This window comes from Nuphar pumila, chromosome 3, assembly GCF_984573655.1.
Source record: "Nuphar pumila chromosome 3, dmNupPumi1.hap1.1, whole genome shotgun sequence".
Lineage (NCBI taxonomy): Eukaryota > Viridiplantae > Streptophyta > Magnoliopsida > Nymphaeales > Nymphaeaceae > Nuphar > Nuphar pumila.
The window spans coordinates 37,931,089-37,952,455 of record NC_143251.1 but is presented as its reverse complement, the minus strand read 5'-3'; the positions used below and the strand labels follow the sequence as shown (position 1 = coordinate 37,952,455).

Below are 21,367 nucleotides of genomic sequence, written 5' to 3'. Positions count from 1 at the left end.
TAGTTCATCGCATCATCTCATTTGCCTATTTGCATTAGCATTTCATTATGTGATTTCATTTCAATCAACGTATAATCGGACTATTGATTCTCCATTCAGTATATGCAGATCTCATCTCCATCAATTCAAAAACAGCACAACATTTTATATTTGTTGTATCACTGTGCTTCTCACATAGTGTGTAGTTGGATCTTTGTGTGAAATCACCACCTCCTGCGCCTCATTTATGCATTCACCCCCCTTTGCATTAAAGTTTGTTCTATCAGCACCACAAATCCTCTGCTTTGTATTGATCAAGCATTGTAGTTTTCATTGCCTAATGTACATTTAATTTTTGCTTATGTTTTTGCATATCATATTCAATGATTCACCGCATTTTATTATCTTTTCATCTCATCTATTCATTTCACATGTTAATTCCATTCATTCATTTTCATTTACAATATCACTTTCATTATCACTCTTTATCGGATTTACATTCGCATCTCATGTTTTCATCTTGATTTCAGCGATTTGTTTCATCAATTCTGTTTTCCTGTATACTATACATCTGAACATTTAGTTTTGTTTTACATTTTTTATCAGTACCTTCTGTTTGTTATACCGAAATGCATCATCTGTATATAGCATATACACTTTGATAACTAGATTCATCAACACTCCTGTAATACATCATATTTTGATGTTCTTCATTTTCTTTCATTGCTTTTGTGTTGTAGCATCATTTGCATCAGCATCTCTACAATAACAATTATCTAAGTGCATATATGAGGGCTCCCTTGAAGATAGGTTGTCATCAATGTTCGACGAACTTGACAGGACTCTCTCACCCCACCAAGTGAGATTCCATATTTGATCGTGGCTATAGGTTCCTGTATAAGTGGTTTCCTCTTGAATACCCACAAGCATGCTAGATATTTTTGTAGTTTTGTGGCCAATGGACAATGTCATTGTCGTTTTCACAGCATCTCATGCCTTCATGTTTTTGCTTATTCATTACAACATTCATTTCATCCCCCATCTCACAACATCATCAACACCTTTGCATTTCTTGTTTCACTGCATTTTTACACTTCGTCACTGCATCTTGGCATTTTTCATTTCATGGCATTTTTACATTTTTATTATAACATCTTTACATTCCATTTACGTCTATGCATTAGTATATACATATGCATTATATTTTCAATATGCATTTTACATTGGCATATACATGTAGTTTCAATACACATTCTACATTAGCATATACATTGCATCCTATGTATTCCACATGTTGTCCATATTTCATTCATTCTACTCTATAATTTCATTCATTATATTCATTTAGTAGTTCTTAATCATAATTTTCATCTTCTTTTAATCTTTAATTTCCTGTATTTTGCACTCTTTATTGCTTTTGTATTGTTTCTTGTTTTACAGGGAAGCATGGAAGATTGGTTTCACTTTTGGATTAGAAGATTTTATTACTTATTTTTAAATTTGAAAATTGTAATAATCTCATTTAATGAGAATTTCTATTCCCTGTTTAGATTAGAATGTATGAACATGTAGTTGCATTTTAAATTCTCGCAATTGATTATAACATTTTATTTTTATTTTATTTTTCAAAGGACACTATGGTATAACATGAATGACACATGCACCATTCTAATAAGAGGTAAATAACCCTAAGTAGATAATTTGCATTTATGGTCATAGTCAGAATGCGAACACTACTTAAGATTTTTATCTTTTATGGAATAAAATTTGACTTACACTTTGGGTCCTTTATGAAAAATATTAGTATTTTTAAAATTAGTTTTCTTTTTCTTTTATCATAATTTAAAATAAATTAATTTGATGTATATTTGTGACCATAGTCATGAATGTATTAAAGTTTAATTTTGTTTTAAATTCTACAAAAAATCACCTTTTAGAATAAAATCTTTTGAATTTCTTTATTAAATACATTCATCATAAAATTGCATCATTTCATCATTTCTATTTTCAAAGTATTTCAAATGTCAAAATATTCCAAATGACTTTCAAAATTCATTTTCAAAATTACTTTTCAAAATCAAATTTAGTTTGTTTTCAAAAAGCAATTCCCATTTCAAAGTATTTTCAAAAGCCAAATTTTAATTTCCAATTTCAAAATATTCCTAAATTCAAAATATTTTCAAAACATTTCCAAGATGTTTTCCACGTTGATTTCAATTATTTTTAATTTCAATATCTTGAATTTCAATTTAAATTTTCATTCTCAAATTCTAATTTCAATTTTGAAATCCAATTTCAAAGTTTACTTTTATATTCCAAAATTTTAATTTCTAAATTTTAATTTCAAATTCAATTTCTAATTTTAATTCTAAGTTTCAATTTCCAAATTCACTCCCAATTTCAATGTTATATTTCAATTTCCAAATCTAAACTCAATTTTCAATTTTCAAACTTCAAATTCCAAATTCAAAGTTCAAATCTCGATTTCAATATCAATTCTAATTTCAAATCCAAATTTATTTTTTATTTCATTTTCCATTTCAAATTTTATTTCAAATAAATTTCTAAAGTCATTTCAAAACACTTTTCAAAGTGTATTTTTAAATCCAGTTTTGAAATTAATTTGGAATTCTAATTTTGACATATTTTTCAAATATTTTCAAAATAAAACAAAATTCAAAAGCATGCATCATATTTTAAACCATCAATTTTCAAAGCTCATGACACAAGCATGATTCAATGTGCATTTGGGATTTTAAAATAATTCCTTAGTCAAATTTAGGCAAAGCAAAAGTAATTGATTTGATCCTTGGTTCGATTACCCCTCCTAAAAGTGCGAGGAATGGTTAAACCTCATACCGACGAGCGAGTCCCTATTTCCAATCTTTTTCAAAACGGAGGCGAGTTACTTTTTATTTTCAAAAAAAGAGAAACATTTGAAATGTGAAAGGATCCCGCTTAAGGAAAATTTTTGCATGGATAACACCTTCATCACATATGTAAATAAGCATTCTTGTCAATAGGTTTCAATGTACAAATATCTTTAATTTTCCAACCATCGAAAAGACAAGATCCACCTATAATAACAAAACAACGCCTTAATGGCACTCACGATGACATACGTTCTTCAGCAACAACCTGATGACATGGAAAGGTACTCACGACGCTTTAATGGCACTTGTTGGAATGTTTGTGCGTCATTGCCTTTTTCTATACTGCCTAACAAAAAAAAGAAGCATAGAAGACTGTAAAAAGAAATGGCCAACAAATGCCACTATGATGCCCACCAATGATCGAACTAGTCGGTTGATTTATAATTATCTCCATGAGGCAGGAACGAACCTAGGAATGTTTTGTAACACAAGGTAGGAGCGAGAAGGCGGCAATGTGTTATAACACAAGCTAAAAACCAAGGTGGGAACCTGGTCTCGAGATGACGACAAATGTTGCTCTGGCAGCAACAAACGACGGTAAAAGGTGCATCATCAAAGGGAAATCATGTTACCATTGATGGTGCAAAAGTTTACTGCTTAGGGCAAAAATAGAATGGTTGGACTTTGAAGAGTTAACATCATCCTCCTCTTTCTGGACGGAGGACGTTTTTAACCTTTTCTCAAACTATCGTTGTCCTTTTTTGGATGGAGGGCATTTTTATCCTTTTCTCAAACCATTGTTTCATGGCAAGAATAGCAGGAAAGGGTACTTAAGTCTTTGCAACTGCATCGGACTCCGATGCTAAGTGATGCTGACACACACGGGGATAGGAGCCCCACATGCTTATATACGTGGCGCTCATTCAGACCCCCAAACATGCACTGTAGCAAACAATGCGTCTTCGAGGGAGAACACACAACACCCTCCCAATATCAACACAACAAAACCACATAAACAATGAAACCAAAGAAGAATGGGGGAGGGCATATTGTCGTTCAGGTTTTTTGAAGGATGACCCCTTCTTGTCAGAATTCAGAGAGACAACAAGGTTCTCCGTGAAACCTTGCGAGATCTTGCCCTCCACCGACTGCTTGGCCTACACCAGCCCCCTCACCACGATGAGCATTCTGACAAAAGGTCCCAATGATACTTTGTCGGAGAGGTCAGAACAAAGGTCCAAGATACGAATAAAAGGGGCTTCATTGATGGCGCTGAGCACAAAAGAGTTGGACCAGAACTATGAACCATGTCTAATTCGCAATGACAATGAGCATCATGTTAAGGACTACACCTTCTCTAATGAGAGCCGATGCAATCAACTCATTCTCGTAAGGTAGCCATGCCTTGGTCGTCATCGTTGGGAGTGGCTTCTTTTGGAACGAGGTTGGACACATATAGAATCGCTTGTTAAGCAGCTACTTAGTGAATGCAAACAGATTGGAAGAGGAAGAGAGAGTTATAAAGAGAAGAGTAGGGAGTTGGAGAGAGAGAGAGAGATCAGGGAAGGGATCGTGAGGATTAAAGGTAGGGTTTCGTTGGCTACAATAAGGAGAATTTTCGGAGGGGGGAAATTAGCAAAGTAGTACATATGCCCCCCCCCCCCCCAAAAAAAAAAAAAAAAAACATGCAGGTGTGTCTTCGCGGGTTCGAATGAGTGCCACATGTATAAGCATGTGGGACTCATATCCTCGTGTGTGTCGGCATCACTTAGCGTCAGAGTTCAGTGCAGTTGCAAAGACTTAAGTATCTTTTCCCACCATTCTAGCCATAAAACAATGGTTCGAGAAAAGGACAAAAATGTTCTCCATCTAGAAAAGTGAAACACCGATTCAAGAAAAGGACAAAAATATCCTTTATTCAAAAAATGGAGGATGATGTTAACTCTTCAAAGTCCAAACGTTTCATTTTTGCCCTAAGCAGTAAACATTTGCACCATCAGTTGTAACAAGCGCTCCCTCTCATGATGCACCCTTTATCATCGTCTACAACCGCTAGAGCACCCTTTGTCATCGTCTGCTGTCATCAGAGCACTCTTTGCCATCGTTTGCTGCCGCCAGAGTGACCTTTGCCGTCATCTGCTACCGCCAAAGCACCCTTTGTTGTCGCCTGCTGCTGTCAGAGAATCCTTTGTCGACGTTTACGCAGTGAGAGCATTAGCAACAATGTGTAATTAAGATTTATGAAGCTACCACGATTTGTACTTAAGTTTGCTAAATCGTACAACAATATTTACTTATGAAGCATAAACGTTACAACGATATATACTTATGAAGGGTGTGATTTCTACAATCATTTTTGAAGCATGAACAATTTATACATTTAAATCAGTAGTGATTTGTACGTTTAAAGCATCAATGATTTATACGTTTGATGCAGTCACAATGTGTATTTATGAAATTACCTCGATTTGTACTTAAGTTTGCTAAATCTTATAATGACATTTACTTATGAAGCTAAATATTATGATGTTTTGTAATGTTGGTGATTGTGTAACGAATATGATAATTTGTAATAATATATACTTGGGGAGGCAGTTGTAACATATAATGATGCGGTTAAATTTATGTGTTGTGCATGTTAGCAATGACTAAAGTTCGTAAGACAAGAAAGCTCCCGTCCTTCGATGGGATGACTATTGGAGAAATTATTGCTAGCACCATATATATGAGTGTTATGAAAGGTACCAAAATATAATGAAGATTGAAAATGATAAAGACCGCAATAAAGCGTTGGAATTGTATAATGTGAAGCATTATCCATCATATATTAACACTAAAACACACACATTATCTTATAAATTGACACTAGAAAATCACAATATCTTACAAATTGATATGACAATTCAACATAACAGCTTACAAATCGATATTAATAAACAAAACAATATCTCATAAATCAATAGTATGTAACTACAACCGTGATTTGTGATACATTGCATATACTGAGTGAATGAATGATACCAGAATGGGGTAGAGGCCCTTCCTCACATCTGTAACCAAGCATTCTTGTCAACAGGTCCCTGTGTCTTACAAATATCTTTAATTTTCAAACCGTCGAAAAGCCAACATCCACCTGTAATAACAAAACAACTCTTTAATGACACTCATGATGACATACGTTCTTCAACAACAACATGATGACATGGAAAGGTAATTATGATGACTTAACGACACTTGTTGAAATGCTTGTGCATCATTGTTTTTTTCCATACTGCTTAACGAAAACGAAGAAGAATAGAAGACTGCAAAAAGAGATGGCCGACAAATCCCCCTATGACGCCCACGAATGATCGAACCAATTGATCGATTTATAGTTATCTCCATGAGGTAGGAACAATCTGAAAATGTTTTGTAACACAAGGCAGGAACGAGAAGGCGACAATGTGCTGGAATACAAGCTAAAAACCAAGACGGTGCAAAGCTATTTACAAGAGGATATTTTTGTCAAACACATATCTATCTTACGGGAAGATATTTCTTTTTTATATGTTATTTTATTATAAAATCATCATGGGTAACATTGGCATATGAATTATCACGGGTCCCAAAATATTACTCCGTACACACCGGAACACACAAATTTGTCTTCAGGAGATAACTCACAACACCCTCTCCAGAAAGAGAAATGGGAAAATAATTTTGCCCCAGCCCTCGACGCATTAAGGTTTTTTTTATGAGAGATGAAAGCGTGAAAGAGAAGATACGAGGCCTCATACACCTTGAACGAGAGTCGAGTTGGGGCGATACCCTTGTTTTAAATTTTAGTGACGGTTCTGACCATCACTATACCTAAAATTCACCAGTGACGGAGTGTAAACCGTCACTGTTTCTTCATTTTTCTTGTAGATTAATGGGAGATGTCTTTTACTCTAGCAAATACCTTAAGCGGATATCTTACCGAAATCCAAACAATCGACACCAGGTTTCGCCGGATTGGTCTACTAACACCGACCCACTCAGGGCTAACCAAGGTTCGACCCGGACCTGAATTCTCCGCCTCGGTGCTATTCTAAAGCGCCCAACCTACGTTACGAGAACCCTACGCGCGTTTCTGGAAGGCACCCAAAAGGCGGGAAGAGGAAGAGGAAGAGGAAGAGGAAGAGGAAGAGGAAGAAGAAGAAGGAGAAGGAGAAGGAGAAGAGGAGAGCGAAGGGCGTCGTCTTCCTCCTCGATACGATCGTGAGGCGACCCAATGGAAACCATGGAAAAGTAAGAAACCTTCTCCTCCTCGTGAGACTAAGAATTGCTCCTACAAAATCGACACTGAAACGCCTCTTTTCTGTTTCTCTGTGTTTGTTTTGCGAATGCCAGCAATCAGACTACTGCTTCACTGAAATCCCTCGCGGCTCCGGTGAAAACCGCCGTCGACAAATTCCAGTTGCTCCCCGAGTTCTTGAAGGTACGTGCGTTCTCTCTGCCTCTTTCGATACTGGTTTCTGTGGTTGTGGCTCCGAGATTTTAGGTTGTTGGAATGGAGGGTGTAGGTGAGGGGGTTGGTGAAGCAGCACATCGACTCCTTCAACTACTTTGTAAACGAGGAGATGAAGAAGATAATTCACGCCAAGGGCAACGAGATTGTCGCCTCTGACGTTGATCCCGGCCTCTACATCAAGCAAGTTCCCTACTCTTTTTTTCACTTTCTTGTGTTCGGTCGAATCGTGCAATTGAATTCTCTTCTCTTTGTAGAATTAAATGAAGGTTTTAGTTATGTGTGGGATTTTTGGATACAGGTACCTGGACATAAGGGTTGGTGAGCCCTGCCGGCATATTGATTTCATGGTTGAGAATCTTACTCCTCAAATATGCCGACTCACAGATAAGACGTAATTTTTCAATCCTTTTCTATTTCTAGCATGTTAATTTTTGTATGGTGTTCTCTGGAGGCGGTTTCATCATGATTTCAAAGATCATTATAATCGAAGATGGTTTTGTTGCTGTATATGAATTCATGGGACTATCATGATGCTGTTAAGTGAATTTGTTTTTTGGACTTTGAGAATTTCATTCTTGTAATTAATGGAGTTGTCTGTAGTATCCCCCAGTAGGAAAGATAAAATTAGGAAAAGGGAAAAAATTCTGAGCATTGCTTAGCCCACGATTTGTGGGTTCACCGGCATAGATGGTAACAAATGGCATTTGTTCCTCTTGTGACGATCGGACGAACTTCCTTAACCACATAATTTCAATTCTGTTGGTATTATAGCCAACATACAACGTTCTATTCAGTGGTGGTTTTAGCGTTACTGGAGTGTAAGCTGTGCCACTGAAAATAGCTATTATTTTGGAAAAGTGGAAGAGACAACCACTGCAACACTGTTTTAGAAGTTTCATGCAGTGCAGGCCTTTTTTTAACTATTGTTTCTGCCTGAAGTTTGTAGATTTTGGGTCCTTTTTTCCGTTTGAGACTCGAGATCTAATTAGTTTGATGTTTATATCTTAATTTGTTTATAAATGTTATTTGTTCCGTATGATAGATTAGTTTGGGAAGTCAAATTTTTTATTCCACCCATTTAGTATTATTGTGAACACCGGGACTATTTAGTCATGCTGTTTGATTGACTAGTATTACTATTGTAATGGTTGGATTTTTTGCAGTTATTCTGCCCCCATCATGGTTGATATAGAGTACACAAAAGGAAACCGACATAGCAAAGATCTTGAAAGGAAGGTGAATAGGGAATTAATTGCCTACTTTTGTTTGCTTGGGGCCATGTTGTTACGAATTCTTTTCCTGAATGATTACGCAGAATGGAGTTGTCATTGGATATTTGCCAATCATGTTGCGGAGTTGCCGCTGTGTACTGAGTGGAAAAGACGAAGCGGAGCTTGCAAGGAAAGGTTCGTTCACTATGCTTGGCTGATTATATTATACATTCACATAGATCTTTACTTTTTCTTTTGTATATATATTGATCCAGTTCGTTTCTTGTGTATTTTATAATAGTAATTTCTTGTCTTTTCAGGTGAATGCCCCCTTGATCCCGGTGGATATTTCATTGTAAAGGGGACAGAGAAGGTGCCTTTTGATTGTCTTTAGATCTTATTAACTGTTAAGTGTTAAGGCTTCAGGTTTTAGGGAGTATGGAAATCTCAAAGATATTCTGGAATTTGAATAAGTTGATCCGTAGGCATTTTGCGGCTGAAGAATAGCAAAATGATGTTAGTGATCATCAAGGAGATAAACTAAGACCCTTGACATTCAAAAAAATCTATTTCCTACTTGGCTCTGAAAAACACAACTTTTAAGGATATCATTCTCTTGGTTTTGCTTGATTTCTTGTGCACGTGTTTCTTTTATTGAACTGGCTTGACTACTTTGTTTGGGTGCTTCTTGTCTGCTATTCAGAACTTGTGATCTATAAAGGAAAGAACCTGATGTCAGTTGGCTTGTGCAGGTGATCTTGATTCAGGAACAACTTTCCAAAAACAGAATAATGGTTGATATTGACAATAAGGGAAGGTGAGCCAAGGCTTTGTACTGTTCATTAACTAGGAATATTTGAGGGAATAAAAGCATATTAATTGATTGTTTAGGAATTGCATACTTGGAATTTTAATGGAAAATGGGCTTCAGGTTGGGAGGTTAATGAGCATGTTGCTTTTGTTCGTATGTGGATTTTTTTTTTGTAATTTCTCATGCTGTTGTTTGTTTAATGTTGGTATAACATAGAAACATCTTGATTGAAGATGATAACTACCACTAAGTATGAAAAAAATTATTTTTTCTCTGACAATCGTCATTTTCCTATTATGTTACTTGGACATTGACACAATCATTGGTGTGGGCAACGGCGAGCCTTAAAATTTTAGACACGATATAGATTTGTGTGTGTATGTATAAGAAAGTAGATGTTGAAAACTTGTTATAACATGCAAGATATAGAAAAGACAAGTATTTTATTTTCATGACTTTTATTGATCATTGATGATTCCTATGAAATATGAACATACAATTACCAAAAAATTGTTAAGGTCATGGAAGAGTGTTGCATATTTGAGGTCTAATCTAATCTTTTATTCTTTCAGCTTTACTATTTTTTTGACATTTTGATTCAGAAAACCTAGGGTTTTAGAAGAATTTAGAGATTTTTTTCATATTTTGATTAAACATTAGGCTTTAGAAATATAAGAACTTGAATTTTGATGTTTTGGATTTAAAAATCCTAAGGCTTTTAAAGATTAAAAAATTAAGAAAATTATATCTGGTTTTCTGGTGGGTGTGCAATGAAGGTACAACATCTAGTTCTTATGATGTTGGGTAGTGCTTGGGTCAAAACCCTTGATAATAGACTCAATAAAAGAAAAGAGTTTAAGATATGAACACATCCCTAACTTTAAAGAGAAATGTTCACACACTTGGTTGTCAAAGGCGCTAGGCGGAGCCTAGGTGGAGAGCCCCTAAAAAGCAGAGAGAGAGAGAGAGAGAGAGAGAGAGAGAGAGAGAGAGAGAGAGAGAGAGAGAGAGAGAGAGAGAGAGAGAGAGGGCGTATCTTGGTCTTCTTCTTGCAAAAACTTGAGAGAGGAGAGAGGGAGAGTGCCAAAAGGGAAAAATTAGGAGCACTTTTCCCCTTTTATATGGTCCTTTGGTCAAGCCCCCTAAAAAAACAACCGATCTAGGCTTAAGCCTAGGCGGCGCCTTGGCTCTAAAATAGGGCCCCACCACCCAAACCTGGTCGACCAGGCGGTGGGGCTGCTCCTAGGTCACCTAGGCACCGCCTTTGACAACCAAGTTCACACACCATGCATGGTATGTCTGATACTTGACATGTTGTGTCCATCTTAAACCCCATAGTATGTCACATCATACCCATATACCATGCATAGTGTGTTTGACACTTGACACACAATGTCCGACACTTGCCATGCTGTGTCCATGTGCTATCATAGCGTATTTGACATTTCACACGCCAAATGACATGCCTATGATGTGTTTCAAAACTTGACATGGTGAACACGTGTGAAGCACAGGCTCTCTAGTTAAAAAGTGTTAGCATTGATGTTCGTCTGTCACACAAATGCTTTAGTTAGCATTCTTGTCTTATATCGGCATAACACAGGACACATCAGAACACTTTATGGACATAGTCCAACACCATGTCTTTGTGTATCAGAACTTCATTTGGTTTTGAATGCTACGGAGAGGTTCACTAGAGATCAGAAACTGTTGAAGACAACATGATGGTTTTTCTTTTGTCCCATCTTGGTGATTGGAAAAAAGAAAAGAAATGGATGATATATTCAATCTATATATGTATGTATGAGAAAATATATGGTGGTTATGTACCATGATACCATATGGTGGTGCACACTCTTGTTTGTATGGATCTAGCCACCAAATGTTAGATATAACCATACATATGTGTTTAGCAGGATTTATTTACTATATTAGTAGGGGTGCACATGAGCCGGGTTCCAGCCGAGCTTTCGCTACAGGAAATCGGCTCGGCTTGATTTTTGATTGCTTAGACTCGACTTGAGCTCGAGTCCGAGCTTGATAAGGTTTGTACAAACCCGTAATGTAGCCGAGTTCGAGCTTGGCTCTGCTTAGCTCGTTAGAGCCGAGCCGAGTCAAGCTCCAAGAGCTCAGCTCGTGAATACTGTGTGAGCTCATTGAACTTGGCTTGTTAATGCTCGTTAAGCATTCATTTCCTAATATTTAATGCTTGTTAAGCTCCTGTATTAACGCTGTTCATTTCCTAATACATCAATATCCAATACAAGTGCAATATTCAATACAACACATAATCTACCTTAAAAAAATACATCAAATAATTTATGTGACAATAGAAAAAAGAATCCTAACCAACATCAAAATAAAGAATTTATTGTTTCACAATAAAGCATGTACAGAAGAATGAACGACCAGCTTCACAATAAAGCATGTACATCAAAATCTGTTCATTCAATATGAACAGAAGAATGAACAACCTGCTTTCAACATATGAACGACCTGCTTTCAAGTTTCATACAAGTTTCAGCATATGAACGACCTGCTTCATTCAATACCAAGCCGTGCATGATTTCAGCCCCTACATAACACCTGTTTCCTCTCATTCATGCAATAAAATTCATACAATTCATAATTGGTTTGGATCAAACCTCATCACACACAAAAAATAATTAATTTCATCATCTGTATCTGAGGAACAAAAAAATGACGGTATAATTGTTTGGCTGAGATGCTGTCACAGTTAACAGCAATAACAAATTATAAACAGTACCCACAGGCATAGTTTCACAATTCTGTATAAAAAAAACGAACTGCATCACCCCTAAACAGTTAATCCACAGTCCACAGGCCCACAATCTGTACAAAAATGGGCATTATCCCAGAATTTAACAAAAATGCAGAACTGTTAAACTTAGAATATAAATACTACCATAGGCCCACAGTTCTGTACAAAAATGTGCATTACTACAAAAGCTTATAACTGCTGCTATAGTTCTAGTTTCTAACTGCTAACAAAAATTGCAGCACCCACTGCTCAAAGTTGAAACAGAATGCTGTCATGCTCCCATAGTCAAAATTGCAGACCAAACATATATTTCTGAAATGCTGAAACAGGTTAGGTCAATGTCATAAAACTGTTAAATTGTAATTCAAATAATGCTCATATATATATATATATATTTATATATAAAGAGAGATACATATGTTAAAATGTATCTCCTCCTAAAACCGATTGATGTAAATATAAATATATATACTTATATATACTTAGAGATACATATACATATAATATTTATATGTATATGTATCTCTATATATATAAGTATATATATATTTATATATTATTTTCTTTTTATTCACCCAATAAGGGTATTATTGTAAATTTCCTTTTTGTGCATATTCCAATAGGAATATGTTGTATCTTTTCTTTTATTTTTTATCTTTTTGTTTTTCATTTTTTTATTTCTTTTCACCTTTTTCTCAAAAGGTGCATTGGGGATCCCCCAATAGAGTCGTTGGGGGGTCCCCAACGGTCACAAAAGTGACCGTTGGGGGCTCCCCAACGACTCCTTTGGGAGCCCCTTTGCACCCTCTTCTTCTTGTATAAATAGGGGTGATCCCCTCTTGTTTTTCCAAAGCTTGAGAGACTCAAGCATTCGGCTCCTTCTATAAAATACATGCCATTGTGCATGTTTATTATTTTTACGCTTTTGCGTATTTGTTCAAGTGTTGTGAGAGTGCCTTCGTGCACATCTTTTCCATATTTCTTGTGCTCGTATGTGTATTGTCTTTTCATAGATAATTTTACATGGTATCAGAGCAAGGTTGATTATTGAAGATCGTGGGATTCTCCTTTTTTCGAGTGCCTCGAAAAACGTGCCTTCCGATTCTTGGAGATTGAAGTGGTGGATCTTTCTTCTCAAATAGTTTAGAAGGATCTTGTGCAAAATTGGTGTTGGAAATATTGTGTTGGTACGCTTTTTTCTCTATCTCTCTTCTCTCTTCTCTCTAATGGGCGAAAAAGAGTCCCATTTTGCTCTTGATTTCAAATTAAATGGGTCCAACTATCATGTTTGGGCCGGAAATATGGAGGCTCATATAAAAGGGAAAGGCCTATGGGGATATGTTCTTGGCACAATTCCGGAACCGGAACCCAAGATTACCATAGTAAAAGAAGGCGAAATCAAGATTTTTGAAGGAGAAGAAAGAACCAAAGCTCTTGAAGAATACTTCAAGAAACACGATGAATGGGAAATGAAGAATTTCAAGATTCTCTCATGGTTTTTCTCATCCGTGGAAACCAAGATTAATGCCAACATTATTAAATTCAAAAAGGCATCGGAAGCTTGGCATTATCTTGAAAAAATGTACACCTCAAGGGATCTCTCTCATAAGTATTACCTTCAAAAGAAGGCTATCTCTCTCTCCCAAGGTGAAATGACGATTAGGGAATACTTTGCCGATCTTTCCTCTATTTGGGATGAGCTTGCAATGCTTGAACCAAAATGGAGTGGAGAGGCAATTGAGCTCCGTCATAAGCAACTTGAAGAAGATCGGTTCTTCAATTTCTTAAATGGGCTAAGGCCCGAATTTGAGCAAATAAGGTCATCTCTTCTCTCCTCTTTCACTCCTCCTTCTCTTGAAGATGTTCTCACCAAGTTAAGTGGTGAAGAGACTCGTATGAATTTATGTAAACAAGGACCAAATGTCCTTGCGGTCCCTTGTAATATTGAAGAACATAGTGAGGTCAATGCCGTATCAAGACCCGGAAACAATGTAAAAACCTATCGTCCCCCTCATTTTAAATTCCAAAATCAAGGTGAAAATGGTGGTCAAAGAGGAAGAAGGGACTATAGCAAAACTATTTGTCATTTTTGTAAAGAACCAGGACACATCAAACCCGTATGTCCTAAATGGAAGTGACTTCTAGCTATGGCTACCACTGGTGTACCACAGAAGGATGAGGCATCTTCAAGTGGGACTCTTTCTATAAATCAAATAGTGGAAGCCCTTCAACCTCTCCTCAAGGTATCTACCTCCGGTGCGGCCGTATCCACTTCTTCGCCTCCAGGTAAAATCTCTTGGCTTTTGGACTCTGGTGCATCTTTTCATATGTCCCCAAACTTTTTGTCACTTTCCGATTATTTGAAAAACCGTTCTCCATCTTATGTCTCCACTGCTGATGGAACCTCTCTTGAAATTAAAGGAATAGGTAATTTTGAAACTCAAGAGTTTTCTATTCCAAAAATCAGATTTATACCTAAACTTAACTTAAACCTCCACTCTGTTTCTCAACTCACGGACCATGGCTGTGATATTAAATTTTCTTGTGACAAATGCTTAATACAGGATCGTCAGTCCGGGAAATTGATTGGGGAAGGCTTTAGAAGAGGAGATCTATACTATATGGAATCTCTTCAAGTTCCAAAAGTTTTGTGTAATGTTGCCCGACATAAGGATATAAATGTATGGCACAAAAGACTTGGTCATCCTAATATCACCAAGTTATCATATTTACATTTTGCAAAAGACCTATGTAAAAGCTCTTTTTCTTGTAATGACTGCATTCTCGAAAAAATGCGCAGCTTACCTTTTGAGCAAAGAACTATGTTCTCTTCCAAAACTTTCGAAATTGTTCACTCAGATGTTTGGGGACCCGCACCTTTTGTTTCAAAAGGAGGTTTTTCTTATTACGTAATATTTGTGGATGACTTTTCCCGTTACTCGTGGATATATTTTCTTAAGTTTAAACATGAAGTATTTTCATGTTTTAAAAATTTTCACTCAATGATTAAGAATCAATTCAATAGCAACATAAAGATTTTTAGAAGTGACTCTGGGGGAGAATATCTCTCCAATCAATTTAAGGTATATCTTGAGGATCACGATATTATTCACCAAAGGTCTTGTCCTAAAACACCTCAACAGAATGGGTTGGCTGAAAGAAAACATAGGCACATTATTGAGACCACTAGGACTCTTCTTATATCTCAAAATATTCCTAAAAACTTTTGGGCCGAAGCAGCCCTTGCTTCTGTTTATTTAATAAATCGTCTACCATCTAGGTTATTAGGTAAAATATCTCCTTTTGAAATATTACATAAGCTTGAACCTGATTATAATAGGTTAAGGGTCTTCGGATGTAAGTGTTTCATACTTACGGATAAAAATGACAAGCTTTCACCCAAGGCTATCCCTTGTGCTTTTCTTGGTTATTCCGAAACTCAAAAAGGGTTTCGTTGTTACGATCTTCGAGAGGATAAGCTATATGTCTCTAGAACTGTAACTTTTTTAGAAAATGAGAGTGGTTTTGAAAAAAATGTTTCTCAACAAGAAAATTTTGATTACTCCTTATTTGACTTGTTATCTAGTAATGATGACATATCCAGTGATGATGATGTATCATTAAACCATGATGAGAAAAATGATGAAGATATTGGTGAACATAATGATCCAGAAAGTAGTGTTCCAAGTGAGCCTATTACTTACTCTCGTAGAAACCAAGACACCTTTAGAAGTGCTATTGATCAATATAGTGAGCTTTCCACTCCTCTTGACCATAGAAGATCTAAAAGAAATAGAAGACCTCCAACTCGCTTTGTATCGTTTGATTCTTTTTCACCCCGATATAGGGCTTGTCTTAGTGCTATTCACTCTTATTTCGAACCAAGAAATTTTGCAGAAGCTAAAAAATGTATAGAATGGCAAGAAGCCATGCAAAGTGAACTTAATGCTCTTAAAAGGGCAGAAACTTGGGATTTTCAAACTCTACCTATAGGAAAGAAAACTATAGGCTGTCGATGGGTCTTTAAAGTTAAAACTAAGAGTGATGGTTCTTTAGAAAGATATAAAGCTCGCTTAGTTGCTAAAGGGTATGGGCAAGAGTATGGAATTGATTACGAAGAAACCTTTGCCCCTGTAGCTCGGATGGTTACCGTTAGGTGTCTTATTACTATTGCATCTATTAAAAATTGGAACATTTTTCAAATGGATGTTAAAAATGCTTTTTTAAATGGTGATCTTAACGAAGAAGTATATATGGATGCCCCACCAGGCATGATAATTCCTAAGGATAAAGTTCTTCGTCTTCGTAAGGCTCTCTATGGCTTAAAGCAGGCCCCCAAAGCCTGGTATGATAGATTTACCAGTGTAATGTTGGAAAATGGTTTTTCATCGTGTTATACTGACACTGCTTTGTTTACTAGAAAATCTAATGCAGGGATTGTAATTTTATTACTTTACGTTGATGACATGTTAATAACAAGTGATGATGTTCAAGGAGTCAAGGGTATTAAGTCCGTCTTGACTTCAAAATTTGAGATGTCAGACTTAGGTTTTCTGACATATTTTCTTGGAATTGAGGTTGCCTATTCGCAACGTGGTTATTTTCTATCTTAATCTAAACTTGCCTGCGAGATTATTGACAGATCAAGTATTTCTGATGACAAAGTATGCGAAACTCCTGAAGTTGTGGGAGCAAAAATGAAGATTGACGACGGTGTTCCTCTAACCGATCCTACTCCTTACAGGCAGTTGGTAGGGTCTTTAATGTATCTTAGCATTACTCGACCCGACTTGTCTCATGCTATACACATCGCGAGTCAGTTTCAGCATGCTCCTACAACCATTCATATGAGTGCTGTGCTCCGCATCATCAGATATTTGAAGGGAAAGATAAATAAGGGGGTATTTCTATCCTCTTCCTCTGAATTGAAATTGCTTGCTTATACTGACTCAGATTGGGGAGGTGACCCTAGCAACCGTCGCTCCACCACTGGTTTCTGTGTTTTCTTAGGTGAGTCCTTGATCTCATGGCGATGCAAAAAGCAACAAAAGGTCTCCCTGTCATCCACTGAAGCCGAATATAGAGCCATGACATCTACCACCATGGAAATTGTATGGATTCGAAGTCTTTTGGAAGATATGGGAGTGTTTATCAGAGAACCAACAAAATTGTGCTGTAACAATAAAAGTGCAATTTATATTGCCAAGAATCACACCTTTCACGAGCGAACAAAGCATATAGAGATGGACTGTCATTATGTCAGAGAAGAATACTTGAAGAAGGTCATTGACCTACCATACGTAACGTCTGAGTATCAGCTTGCTGACTTCTTCACCAAAGCTCTATGTTCGCCCAGATTTCATTTCCTCCTTGGCAAACTTGCGGTTATCACACCGTAAGTTTGAGGGGGGGTGTTAAAATGTATCTCCTCCTAAAATCGATTGATGTAAATATAAATATATATACTTAGAGATACATATACATATAATATTTATATGTATATGTATCTCTATATATATAAGTATATATATTTATATATTATTTTCTTTTTATTCACCCAATAAGGGTATTATTGTAAATTTCCTTTTTGCGCATATTCCAATAGGAATATGTTGTATCTTTTCTTTTATTTTTTATCTTTTTGTTTTTCATTTTTTTATTTCTTTTCACCTTTTTCTCAAAAGGTGCATTGGGGATCCCCCAATAGAGTCGTTGGGGGATCCCCAACGGTCACAAAAGTGACCGTTGGGGGCTCCCCAACGACTCCTTTGGGAGCCCCTTTGCACCCTCTTCTTCTTGTATAAATAGGGGTGATCCCCTCTTGTTTTTCCAAAGCTTGAGAGACTCAAGCATTCGGCTCCTTCTATAAAATACATGCCATTGTGCATGTTTATTATTTTTACGCTTTTGCGTATTTGTTCAAGTGTTGTGAGAGTGCCTTCGTGCACATCTTTTCCATATTTCTTGTGCTCGTATGTGTATTGTCTTTTCATAGACAATTTTACAACATATACATATATATTTCATATATATATGTATATGTATCTATCTAATTATATATATACAAATATATATGAGCCGTAGGGGTATTTTAGTTTTTTTCTCGTTTTACGCATATTCATCTTTTTCTTTTTATTTTCTTTTAATTATTGTACTTTGTGTAACTTGGGGGGCCCACATATAATCGTTGGGTCCTTCCAACGGTCACATTTGTGACCATTGTAGGGGCTCCAACGACATGTGGAGCCCCTCCAAGGCCCACAAAATCCTTTTTGTTCCTCTATAAATAGAGCCCTTCTCTTTGTATTTGTAATGGCTTCTGGGTCAAAGCCCAAGTGATTAATAAAGTGTTCTTTCATTCTTTTATGCCTTTGTGCATTTGTGAGATTTAGTGGGTTGTGCTTTTGTGCACAAGTGTTCTAAGAGTTCTTATTGTGCACGTGTTTATCATCAAGAATATTAAAGCCCTGATCATAGTATCTTGTTGAAGATACTTTTACATAGTATCAAAGCGAGGTTGGAGAAAGAAAGATCGTGAGGATTCTCACTTTTTTTGGTGCCTCGAAAAATGTGCCCTCAAATATTTGGTGATTGGGGTGGATCCTTTCGTTCATCCAATACTTTAGAAGATACTTTTATATGGTATCAAAGAATAATGAGTGGCTGAAAGCAATGGAATGTGAGCTTTCAGCTCTCAACGAGCAAAAACTTGGGAATTTCAAGTTCTTCCTAAGGGTAAGAAAGCTATAGGGTGCAAATGGGTATTTAAGGTAAAGACTAAGAGCGATGGATCTCTTGAGAGATATAAAACTCGATTAGTTGCAAAGGAATATGGTCAAGAATAGAGGATTGACTATGAAAAAAACGTTTGCCCCTGTGACTCTAATGGTCACTCTCCGATGCCTCATCACCGTTGCCTCAATTAATAAATAGAACATCTATCAAATGAATGTTAAAATTGCCTTCCTAAATGGCAATTTAAATGCAGAGGTATATATGGATGCTTCACCAAGAATGGAGTCTCCCAAAGGGAAACTGCTTCTTCTTCAAAAAACATTTTATGTTTTAAAACAAGCCACCAAGGCTTGGTATGATAAGTTTAACTCCGTAATGTTAGAAAATGGGTTTTCATCCTGTTTCACTGACATTGCTTTGTTCGTTAGAAAAAACAATGGAGGGATTGTCATTCTGCTTTTGTACTTAGATGATATGCTAATAACTGGAAGTGATACTAAAGGGGTTAAAAGCATAAAATCAATTTTAAAGGATAGATTTGAAATGTTTGTTTTGAGATTTCTAACTTATTTTTTTTGGTATTGAAGTGGCATGCTCTCATAGAGGGTATTTTTTTTCTCAAACTAAGCTTGCATATGCGGTTATTAATAGGTCAGGTATTACGGATGATAAAGTTTGTGAAACTCCTGCTATAGTAGGAGTTAAAATGAAGATTGATGATGACATTCCTCTCTCCGATCCCATCCCTACAGGCAGCTTGTGGGATCATTGATGTATTTGAGTATTACTAGACTAGATATTTCTCATGCAGTTCATACTGCAAGTCAGTTCCAACATGCACTAACGTCAGTTCACATGAGTGCCATCTTGCGGATTGTGAGATACATAAATGGTACATTAAACAAGAGAGTATTCTTTTCATCTTCTTCTGAATTAAAATTAATTGCTTATACTGCCTCTGACTGGGGAGGCGACTCAAATAACCATCACTCCACCACTGTTTTTTTTGTGTTTTTAGGAGACTCGGTGATCTCATGGAGATGTAAGAAGCAACAAAAAGTGTTTCTATCCTCAACAGAAGCTGAATATCGTGCTATGACGATTACTACTATGAAAATTGTATGAATTCATCAACTATTAGAAGACATGAAGATCACAATAGAAGGGCCCACCAAGCTATGGTGTGATAACAAGAGTGCAATATACATTGCCAAAAAATCATACTTTCCATGAGCGGACTAAACACATTGAGATGGATTGTCACTATGTTCGAGAAGCGTATCTAAAAGGAGTTATAGATCTTCTATATGTAACTTCAGAATATCAGTTGACAAATTTCATCATCAAAGCTTTGTGTGCTTTGCGGTTCAGTTTTCTCCTTAACAAACTTTCGGTCATCATGCCCTAAGTTTGAGGGGGGGTGTTAAATTATAATTCCAATAATGCTCATATATATATTTTTATATATAAAGAGAGATACATATACATATATATTTCATATATATATATATATATATATATGTACATGTATCTATCTAATTATATATATACAAATATATATGAGCCATAGGGGTATTTTAGTCTTTTTTCTCTTTTTACGCATATTCATCTTTTTGAATATGTTTGTATATTTTTTTACTTTTCTTTTTCTTTTTATTTTCTTTTAATTATTGTACATTGTGTACCTTGGGGGCCCCACATATAGTTGTTGGGCCCCTACAACGACATGTGGAGCCCCTCCAAGGCCCACAAAATCCTTTTTGTTCCTCTATAAATAGAGCCCTTCTCTTTGTATTTGTAATGGCTTTTGGGTCAAAGCCCAAGTGATTAATAAAGTGTTCTTTCATTCTTTTATGCCTTTGTGCATTTGTGAGATTTAGTGGGTTGTGCTTTTGTGCACAAGTGTTCCAAGATTTCTTATTTGTGCATGTGTGCACGTGTTTATCATCAAGAATATTAAGGTCTTGATCATAGTATCCTGTTGAAGATACTTTTACAAAAACTTGCATTATTAAATAGTAAACAAAAAAAAGAATCACACAATAACTCATTGCCCGGTATTGATCAACTTAGATAAACCAGCATTATAATAACTAAACAGTCATATGCAAATAGTCAAGATAAAAAACTAAACAGTCCATGTACCTATTCTAGGTATGGGGCAGATCAACTTGGACTGCATAAGGAAACATGGCCAGCAGGTTCTTGATCATCACCACCCTGAAAAAGTAATTAAAATTAAAATCAACCACAATAGAAACAGATTCAATACCAAATTAACACAAAAATATTTAATTTATTCTTACATCTAAAACAGCTTGATGCTTGGAAGACCCCTTTATCCAATCAGATGCACAAATTAAGGCTTCAACAATCTTTGGTGACAATAAACTATGGGTATCATCAAGTACTCGACTTCCAGTACTGAAAGCCGATTCAGAAGCAACTGTTGTAATAGGTATGGTCAATATATCTTGGGCCAGC

The 21,367-nt window shown here is 36.2% G+C and overlaps 1 protein-coding gene across 3 annotated transcripts in view; it reads left to right on the top strand.

The window, feature by feature from the left end:
• The first annotated feature begins 6,944 nt into the window (after positions 1–6,944).
• NRPC2 (nuclear RNA polymerase C2) overlaps positions 6,945–21,367 on the top strand; it is a 232,475-nt gene continuing 218,052 nt past the window's right edge. For all 3 annotated transcript variants that reach the window (XM_089999321.1, XM_089999320.1, XM_089999322.1), the window contains exons 1-8: positions 6,945–7,121; positions 7,224–7,311; positions 7,397–7,524; positions 7,643–7,735; positions 8,508–8,580; positions 8,660–8,750; positions 8,876–8,928; positions 9,308–9,372. In XM_089999321.1, the coding sequence (XP_089855447.1) occupies positions 7,105–7,121; positions 7,224–7,311; positions 7,397–7,524; positions 7,643–7,735; positions 8,508–8,580; positions 8,660–8,750; positions 8,876–8,928; positions 9,308–9,372 (608 nt within the window). In that variant the 5' untranslated portion in view covers positions 6,945–7,104. The remainder of the gene's footprint in view (positions 7,122–7,223; positions 7,312–7,396; positions 7,525–7,642; positions 7,736–8,507; positions 8,581–8,659; positions 8,751–8,875; positions 8,929–9,307; positions 9,373–21,367) is intronic.